This window comes from Nothobranchius furzeri, chromosome 6, assembly GCF_043380555.1.
Source record: "Nothobranchius furzeri strain GRZ-AD chromosome 6, NfurGRZ-RIMD1, whole genome shotgun sequence".
Taxonomy (NCBI): domain Eukaryota; kingdom Metazoa; phylum Chordata; class Actinopteri; order Cyprinodontiformes; family Nothobranchiidae; genus Nothobranchius; species Nothobranchius furzeri.
The window spans coordinates 47,793,826-47,804,196 of record NC_091746.1 but is presented as its reverse complement, the minus strand read 5'-3'; the positions used below and the strand labels follow the sequence as shown (position 1 = coordinate 47,804,196).

The following is a 10,371-nucleotide window of genomic DNA, read 5'->3' as shown; positions in this document are numbered from 1 at the left end:
GATCCTGAAGAGAGACATAGGAAAAGGCTATGTTACAGACATAGCCTTTTCCTACAGGCCAAATAAAAAAAACAAGTACTACTGTGTGGTCTACTGTAAAGGCTATTTAGCATTCCCTACACATGTAGAAGAGGAAATCACTCTCTCTGATCCCAGCTGGCACAAAGTCCAGCTTTCCTCCAGCGTGTGATCTCTTTACATTTACTGTTCCACATTTGTTTTATTTTTCAATCCTATTCTGAACACTTTGTCCCTTTATTATAGTATAACAGACAAAGAGAGTAAGAACAAGTCACCTGCAGCATCAAACGCCTCCACCACCCATAGATGAAGCATATGTGGTCATTTCCATATTGCAAAATCCTTTTGAAGACTCCCCTAAAAAGGCAGATTTAGATGTTTGCTCAGGAACCCTCAGAGGACAAGTGCTGTTTGATGTCCACAAACAGAGCTACTTTAAAGTGGAAATGTAGAGATGGACCATGGAAGTATTGACATGGGGGCATCGGAAAACCTTTACAGGGTTCAAACCGACTTCCTTTCATACAACTAGAGAGATAACATTAAAACGTCTGTAGAAACAGAAAGGTCATTTTTTCTTATATTTTGTTATTTCAATGCCTATTTTGGAGCACACACACACACACACACACACACACACACACACACACACACACACACACACGCACGCACGCACACACACACACACACTGTCTGTGGCTTAACAGCTCTACATATCATGATAGCATGAGGAGATGAAAACCAGGTTTGTGTTCAGCTATTGATGCACAGATGGTGATATTTTTAGTCTTGCACATCAAAAGTAGATTGTTGTCAACACACACACATCATTTGGGGGGGGGGGGGGGGTCTTCTAGCAGCTTGAAAGAATTACCTCAAAGTGCAGAATCATAAAAGTTATTATTATTATTAGTCTTAATCTTTTTGCATTTTGGGGTTTTTAAGTAACAAAAAAAAATCCAAATGAGCGATTAAGTTTTATGAATATTTATTTATTAATCTCAGTTCAGGTACAGACATGAAAAAAAAACACGAAGCACATCCAATAGTGTTGAAATTTGAAGATGATCAGTGTCTCTTATTATCTTATTGCTCTAAGGGTGAACGTGGCACAATGTGACCAAAACCCTAAAGCAGTCTTTTGGCTTGACTGTGTTTCCTTGACCGAAACACAGTTTCCACTAGGGGGAGCTTTAACTGGATTCTCATGACAAAATCCACCTCACGTCATTAACAGATCCACAACAATGAATATTTTGAAGCTCTGTGTACCAAGTAGATGTCAAATGGATTGTAACCGTATGCAGTCTGTTGAGTTAAACTGTCAGTCAGCTGATTTTGCTCTAAAAGTCAGAGTTGTCCCCTTGACATTCACAGTCTGCAAACATCAGTAAGCAAAGGAAATAAAAGGCTGTGAAGTCTTGCATCACATCCAGAATTGTTTACTCAGACGTCTGAGACATCTACAGAGTTGACTCCTAATGAACCAGGACTCAGGAAACATAAAGGGAAGGGGCATAATTTTGTGAAAACTGATTTATAATGAGTCAAATCCTGCTTGAGAACTTTGTCCGGTACCCATTTATGAATATGAGAGCATCCGTTAAAAAAATCATTGGTCAACTTGTTTAAAACTTTTTATGTGATCAAATGAGCGTCCCTGCCCCTTTATTCACCACTAAAAGGGTGCATTTCTGCGCCTGTCCTCACGCAGACCAGAATAAAACAGTGTTATTGCAGGTTTTCTCATGCTAATTCCTGCAGTTTGTAGAGTCGTTCACATGGGAGGGGACGGTAATCTATCCAGGGAATCTCCGCTGCTGGTATTCCTGATTGTCCTTAGGCCTCCTGCAGGGCGACAACAACAGATCCCATCAGTGGAGCTGGTGCTAAGTGAATGAGTGAAATTGTTAAAATAAATTTTAAAAAAGAAAGTCACACTTGAACTCATAAAATGTAACAGTGACAGGAACAGAGAGAGGCGGAAGGTGTTGAATCGGAGGGGGTGGGGTGGTGTTGGGGGGTGATGGTACAGACAAACCAAAGGGGGAGGCTCATACTTTCACACTAAACCGCACACATGCACCGGAGACGTGCAAAACGCTGGAGACCTGGCAGACCGCAGAGACGTTTGTTTTTGTAACTTTTCTCTGGTTGAAGCGACTCTTCGTTACTTTTCTGGCTCAGGATCCCTGCTCTCCTCACTTTTATTCCGGTTTTACGCGCCGCTAAGTTGGATCAAACTCACTGGCAACTTTTGCGCACTCGTTTTTTAATTTTTCCTGCTGAAATGATTCATTCTAAAGAAGGAAGAGGAGGATGAATGTGTGCCACCTCTTCCTACCTCAAAACACGTGAAGCAGCAGCAGCGTCGCGTCCGGGAGGCTCCAGCCAGCATGACTCTGTCCGGCGGCTTTTCGGATACTTGTCAGCTGGTTTTACGCGACCGCATGGAGACTGAGCTGTGGAAATAGGACCTGCTGCATGCTTTCTGTGTTGGGGGGAAAAGTTGTTGCAAACACGCTGCAGAGTCTGGAGAGCTACGATGCGGGACACTTTGAGCGCAGTCATCCAGTTGTGTGTGATTCTGTTGGTCAGAGCAGAGCAGTGGAGGTTGAAGGACTCCCACAGCTGCGAGCTGAACAGGAAAGTAAGTGATTTAAAACTCCAAAGCAGAGTGGGCGCACTTGTTAAATCATCCATGCTGCTATTGTGACACTTGTTTTCTTGTATTTTATAGAAACGTAATGAAGTTTATGCCAGAAAAGAAACTTTAAAATTACATTCACCCGTTTTTTCCCCCCTGGACAGCTTGCTGATCTACCTTTGATTGCATCATTAACATTATTCAACATATTTTTTATGTCAATGTATCATTAGCTAAAGAAAAATCTTTTTTTTCTTTATCTGTTTCTGTAACTGCTGCTGTTAATAACTTATTATGGTTATTGCTTTCTACTTAGTCCATGTAATCTTGAGGAAAATTCATTTCTACACTCAAATGTAAAGAATTTTAATAAATGAACAATCATACTATTTGAACAATTATTTTTCTATTTAACAGCTTCATGAAAATTGTTAAAAACAGATTGTCTCATTTTTTTTACTTTTTTCCTAAGTAGGCCTTCCAACAGCTTCTTTTTTGAATATGCATCCATTTAATTTGTCAGTAGCAACTGCAAGACAGGACAACAGCCCCGGCAGTCCCCTGTTTGTATTGTTTCTTTGACACTTGGGTTCTAAGTGGCCTGTTAATAAGTCATTATCAGTCAGTTAGTGGTCTAACAAACAAGTCTCCTGCAGACAAAGAGGTGTTTGGTGTCAGACAAGGCCACTGTTGGTTGTAAAGTTACAGTAAATCCAACCGTCTTTGCTCCGTTTAAATGCTTTTATGTGTTTATGGCTGGTTGTTTGGACCCGAAGTGCCTGTGCAATAAAGAGGAAATCCAACAAACATTTCTAAAAAGTTGATTTTGATTAGATGCTTTTTTATTTTCCTCATGCTGGACCAAGCTGACTCTTTATGGGCTCTTGACAAGTAGAGAACGTGTGATTTACAAGTGTCACCCCCACCTCAGTCACTTTATTTTTCTCTCCACAGCAAACCGACCTAAATTCTTTCCTGTGGACGATCAAACGGGACCCCCCCTCATATTTCTATGGCACAATCCACGTTCCTTACACACGCGTTTGGGATTTCATCCCAGAAAATTCCAAGCAGGCCTTCCAGGAGAGCCACATTGTGTACTTTGAGTTGGACTTGACAGACCCTTACACTATCTCAGCCCTGACCAGCTGCCAGCTGCTCCCTCAGGGTGAAAACCTGCAGGACGTCCTGCCCAGAGACATCTACAGGAGACTTAAAAGACACCTAGAGTACGTCAAACTCATGATGCCTTCTTGGATGACACCAGATCAGAGAGGGAAGGGGCTCTACGCCGACTACCTCTTCAATGCTATTGCGGGGAACTGGGAGCGGAAGCGGCCCGTTTGGGTGATGCTGATGGTGAACTCATTAACAGAGGCAGACATCAAGACACGGGGGGTGCCAGTGCTAGACCTGTATCTGGCTCAGGAAGCAGAGAGGATGAGGAAGAAGACAGGAGCAGTTGAAAAAGTCGAAGAGCAATGTCACCCGCTCAACGGGCTCAATTTCTCCCAGGTGAGTTTGACATGAGCTTCCTGTTTCTCTGCTGCATCGTCTCAGGTGTTTTTCTGCTTCCCAGGCCTTCTTACAACATTTAAGTAGTTTTGATCAATAGAGGCTTTCTGAAGGTCCTTAAACGTTTTCTTTAAACTTTTTACGTGTTTTTTTTTTTTTTGTCCAGTCCTGCATCTAACAATAGGAGCATGTGAAGGTTTGGGCCAAAAACGGGATCTGGGTTGTGATCGCCAGATAGACACATACCTTTAAGAAAATACTATTGCAAATGTTTGTAGTTCACCAGGAGCCTGGCTTGTGGTCAATTTAAAATCACCAGTTTTTGCTAACATGCATGATTTTGGTCTGAGCAGTAGACGGAAACAACAAAAAAACATGCACGAGGGCCTTAACAAACCAAGAATCAAACTCATACTGCTCCTCCAAAGCAAATGTTCAGATTTCACCCATCCATCCATTGTCTTCCGTTTATCCGGAGTTCAGTCGTGGGGGCAGCAGCCTAAGCAGGGAGGCCCATCTTCCCTCTCCCCAGTCACCTGGGCCAGCTCCTTCAGGGGGAATCCCAAGGCGTTCCCTGGCCTGTGTGTCCTGGGTCTTCCTTTAGGTCTCCTCTCGGTTGGACATGCCCGGAAAACCTCACCAGGGTGGCATCCTAACCAGATGCCCGAGCCACCTCAACTGGCTCCTCTTGATGTGGAGGAGCAGCAGGTCTACTACAAGCTCCTCTCGTATGACAGAGCTTCTCATCCTATCTCTAAAGCCTGTCGCACACGAAAGCAAACTGCTGAGCAAATGGCCTCAAATGACCGTTTGCTCAGCAGATACCTTGCTGTGTGTGCCTGACTTTCACTGAGTTTTCTGCCTCACGAGACGCTGAGGTGAATATCTGACCGGTTTGATATGTTCCATCTCACGGGGGGTAAATACTCGCCGTGTAAGGCATTCTACCCTTTACCAACTGAAGACCATGTTCAGAATTCACAGAATGAAAAATTTACTTTGTTTTTAAGTTTCCCAAACAAAACCCCAGTTTTATGAGGTCTTCTGTAACTGTTATCAAGAAAACATGAAACATGGGAAAAGTTATGTTCCTGGTTAAATGTTTGAACCTACACAGTCCAAATGAATGCTTAGTTAGTTAAAATCCAATTTTGTGTTGATTTTCAGACAATTAATTAATATATATATATATATATATATATATATATATATATATATATATATATATATTTTTAAGTATAAGATTAATATTAAGGTTATTATGGTATTTGAATTTTAAACTTATTCAAACATATTTTTAGAATTTAGTTTTTGGGTAGATTTACTTTCAGTGCCTGCTTTAGTGAGATCTTGGCACTAAAATATGTTGTAGTTGACTTAATGTTTGAATGATGCAGTGATGGGAATAACGCCGTTTAAAATAACTGCGTTACTAACAGCGTTCTTTTTGAGGTAACGGAATAATCGAATCACTTTTCCCACTGTTGCAACGCCGTTACCGTTACTGGGGATGGAAGTTGTGCATTACTATGTGCTTGCCGAATGTTGAGCAACAGTGTGAGGCTTTCTGACCGCCACACTTCAGCTGCAGCCAGGGAGAGAGAGGTATCGGTAACGCACTTAAACATGATGATGATTAGCCGGGTGGGCGGAGACCCTCAGTGTTCTCACTGTCTCAGTTATTGAGCAGTGATGGAAATAACGCCGTTTAAAATAACCACGTTACTAAAAAAAGTTGTCTTTCAGTAACGAGCAATCTAACTAATTACAGTCTTTTTTTAATCAAAACGTCGTTTCTGTTACTGATAAGAAAATGCGTGCATTAAGCAGAGCGGTGTGTTGAAGCTGTCATCAGCTGATCAGGAGCTAAAGAGGCAGATGTTTTCATCCAAGCGCATCACGGCCCGTGAAGAACGAGGAAGACGTGATGAATATCTACGGCTGCAGGTGTGGATCTGCAGCCCCCAAAGCGTCAAAATATGACGCGTGTGACCAAGCCTCAATATATGATGATTTGGGATGCCCCAGCACGTCAGGAGAGGACGATCAGGGACACGTGGCACCGCTGGCGTCCGTATTTGACACCCGCGATCACACGGACATTATTACACGATTTAACCTTCCCTTCACCCCAACCCTAACCTTAACTCAGTAACTCAGCTGAGTTAAGGTTAGAATGGGGGTGAGGGGAAGGTTAATTAGTTCACAAGTCGCTCTAATGTCCGTCTCACCGCGGGCGTCGGACACCAATGCTCTGGGACAATACATCCTCAATGCGTCCTCTCCTGACGCACTGGGGCATCCCGAATCGTCATATTGAGGCTTGGTCACACGCATCATATTTTGACGCTTTGCGTGTGAGAATGTGTTGGCCGTGCCCTTCTTGGCGTGACAGCGGGACATCCCGAAGGTCCGCTCACCTGTTCACCGCTCAGATGTCACGATCTTCTACCTTCCTAGATCGTCCATCTGTAACCTGTTTCTGATCATGTCTTTAGTCCCGTTGTAACACTGATGCATCAGTCTCAAATGTCATGGAGCTCAGGTGTTATTAGAACTACCTGTGTGTCTTTACCACCCATCTTTAGCTCTTCTGTGTTTGGGTCTGACCCAAGTTAGTAAATGTAAGTCCTCCATCAGGTTTGTGCCTCTTCTAGTGTCATTTTAAAGGATTTTATTTATTTATTTAACCATTACTAGATGTGAAGCTGGAAAAATTAAAATACTGAGCAAAATTACATTTATTTCTGTAATTTAACTAGACTGAGAGACAAATTAAAGGCTCAGGAACCTTTACAGGTGTTTCCATTTGCAATTATAAATTTGAGCTGATTGGGCTCTTGTTAAATATCACACAGTGACCGTTCAATAGTCTAGATAAGTGTAATGCTCCTGTTAGTAGTTCCTCCTGTTAAGTGCTTATTTATTTAAACAATTCAGGTTTATAAAATACATTTGGACATACATTTTATTATGTTCCAGTCATTAGTCATTTATATTTCACTAGTTTATAGTAAATTAAGTAAGTTTAATTAAGAGGGGAACCCATTTTTCTTGCATTCTTTAATGGAAAAAGTAACTAAGTAGTTATTTTTCTTGGTAGTTATTTACTTTTATAATCTCGTAACTCGGTAAGTAACTGAGTTACTTTTTTGACAAAGTAATCAGTAACTATAACTAATTACTTTTTAAAAGTAACATTCCTCACACTGGAATGATGAGCATTTGGCATCAGCTTGTTAAAAAGGGGAGTGAAAATGATTGATGTGTTTGTAATCACTACCCCAGATGAGTGCATCCAGGTGATGCTCCATAATTATTTCAGTCTGAATCTGTTGCAAATGAAAGCCAGGTTATTTGGTGCTGCATGATGCAGCTTGTGGGTTCAATTTTTGTGTCTGTAGATTTGTTTTGATCAACACAGAGTCAAATAATTATTCTCTGAGAGAAAGAGTTACATCTCCAGAAATTTTCCACTTTGAAAAATAACACAGTCCAGATGTAGAAATTCAGATTATGTATATTTTTGTACAACAGAGGCTTCTTTTATCTCTCCCCCCACAACATATGAAAGTGGAGAAAGGTATATCCATAATCAGCTGTATAAACATGCAGCCACTAGCTTTCCCACATTTTTGCTGTTGTAGAAAAATGGATCCTAAAAACCGAAATCACCACAAAAAGAAGTCCTGTTCTGCAGAACTCACTGGAGTTTCCTTGTTCACTTGCCTGCCCCTTAGTGACATTTTTGGGCACAGTGAAGATGATCAGGGACAGCAGTCGCTGTGAAGCCACGGTGCTCATGTAACCAGGAGTTAAAAGAATCATCCCTAATCATTAACCTTAAAGAGGAGCTTCACTGAGAAACCATTTTTTACTGTTTTTTTAAATTATCGATCACTGAGTTTATCATGCATGAATATGAAAACAGTCTCCTCCACCTCTAGGGCTGCCTTAAAAGACTATTTTATTAGTCGACTAATCATGTGTCATGCGTTCAGTCACACACACACACACACACCACACACACACACGCGCGCGTGCGGATATACACACCTTTTCGAGAGTTGTTTTGTATTTCCTTGCCATCTTGGTGGTGAAATGTGATTGGCCTGGTAAATAGTTGCGATACTGTTCTGGGTTGAACTTCTTGATCATATCTTTAAAAGCTTGATCGCTAACCATGGACCGGGGTCTCATGTCCGTTACCAACATGTTCAAAATGGCCTCGGTCAGGACGTTGGCTTGTTGCGGGTTGCACGTTTTTGATCTTGTAAGAAACTTGTCCATTGTAGAACAAGAGCGCTCTCTTTTAGCACTGTAGCGTAGCGGGATCAAATAAATCATTAGCATTTGTAACATTAGAGCAAATACGTGTTCTAAACATGTAATCGCCATCACTACAGTTGTTGCTACACCTATGATGCTAGCAGCTAACAAAAGGTAAACTTACAGAGGCAACCCCCTTCGTTCTCCGCCGTCACATGCTTCCTTTTAAGATGCTCGTGCGTTGCCAATGTGCCCCCGTGAAACAAGAGTTTCACCTTACAGAGTTTGCACTCTACTTGCTTCTCAGTTGTTTTACTAAAATGCTCCCAAACCTTTGAGCTCCGTTGCCGACTCATCATGATGTGTTATTTCTCCGGTGATTCTGATACAAATGCTGAGCTGGAGTGGGAGTACTGCACATGTGCCTCGACATATGTAAGCAGTGGCTGTCACGGATGGCGACAAGTGCGCATGTGCGTTGAGCAGAGAGACAGGAAGCAATTGCAGAACATGCCACAGCAGGCGAGATTTAAAAAAATGCTCATACAATAAATGATGCGTAGACTATTAAATTAATCGTCGACTATTTTGTTGGCGATGTCGTCATTACGCGTCAACTAATCGTGGCAGCCCTACCTGTCTTCTGCATTAGCTTCTGATTGACAATGAAACTCTCGGATTTGAAAATCCTGACAGATCTACATCACACATGCATGGACTCACCCAGCTTGACTCACAATGGGGAAGCGTCCAGGAAACAGCAGAGAATGTCTCAGTTAGTAGAAGCTAACTGTTAGCATTAGCAACTCCACCACACAGCAGAACTTCTACAGGCTTGTGCTATTTGGGGAGATAAAACATCAATATTGCAAAACAAATGGAATCAGTAGTAGAGTCATGTTGCTGTTACCCATTCATAGGCGAGATGTCCAAATATTGGGCTGCAAGGTGGCGCAGTTGTTAGCACTGTTGCCTCGCAGCAAGAAGGTTGCAGGTTCAAAACCGGGTTGTGGTCTTTCTGCGTGGAGTTGCATATTCTCCCCATGCATGCCTGAGTTCCCTCCAGGTACTCCAGTTTCCCACAGATCACCACATGCCCTATAGGTTAATAATTGCACGTTGCTTTGGATTAAAGTGTCTGCCAAATAAATAAACAAACATATCAGGAAATAAGGCTCCAAATCCTGTCGTGTTCAGCTCTGATCTGGCTCACTTCTAGTGAAAAAGGCGCACCTGAGCTTTTTTCCCCAGAGTATGACTTACAAGGCAATCATTCCTACTAGAGACCACTGCAAATGAATGAAAAATATGAGTCAGTTTACTCTGTAACACTGAGAATCTTTTAAATTATGTCCTTTCTAAAAAGACCCTCAACAAGTCACCCTAAAGCACTTTTACTAGCATGGTAAAAATTAGGATTATAGTAATTGTCACTTTTTGTCACAATTAAGCAGACAGAATTAGTCATGTAGAAATATGTTAAACATTGTAACATTTAACTCTCGGAAGAAAATGTTTGGCGTGGTGTCACATCTCTGGTCTGTGGCTGACATCTTGAAACTTTTCTAGTCGTTTGATACATTAAAGGTATATTAGCATCAAAAAGTGTTTTCATTGTTAATTCTTAGATAATTTTCATGCAGATGAAGCTTACGGTTCATAAAGGGGTTGCTGCACTTCTCATCCTAAACAGTGGATGTCGCTAATGAGGAAATAACAGGAATAACAGTAGAAAAAGAGTTTTTCACTGAAAGTGCTGTTGAGTATAGAACTCCGGCAGTTGACGTCACTTCTCCTGGCATTCAACAGTTCAAATCGAAACGGCGCCATCTTGGCAGGTAGAAGCCCGCGGCTGGACTATTTGTTATTGTCAGAAAACTCAATCAGACAGGAAATATGGTAGATTCCAGTTGTGCCCC

The 10,371-nt window shown here is 41.8% G+C and overlaps 1 protein-coding gene across 1 annotated transcript in view; it reads left to right on the top strand.

The window, feature by feature from the left end:
* Nucleotides 1–2,438: 2,438 nt before the first annotated feature.
* trabd2a (TraB domain containing 2A) overlaps nt 2,439–10,371 on the top strand; it is a 114,197-nt gene continuing 106,264 nt past the window's right edge. The window contains exons 1-2 of the mRNA XM_015977009.3: nt 2,439–2,671; nt 3,623–4,183. Coding sequence (XP_015832495.1) covers nt 2,567–2,671; nt 3,623–4,183 — 666 coding nt within the window. The 5' untranslated portion in view covers nt 2,439–2,566. The remainder of the gene's footprint in view (nt 2,672–3,622; nt 4,184–10,371) is intronic.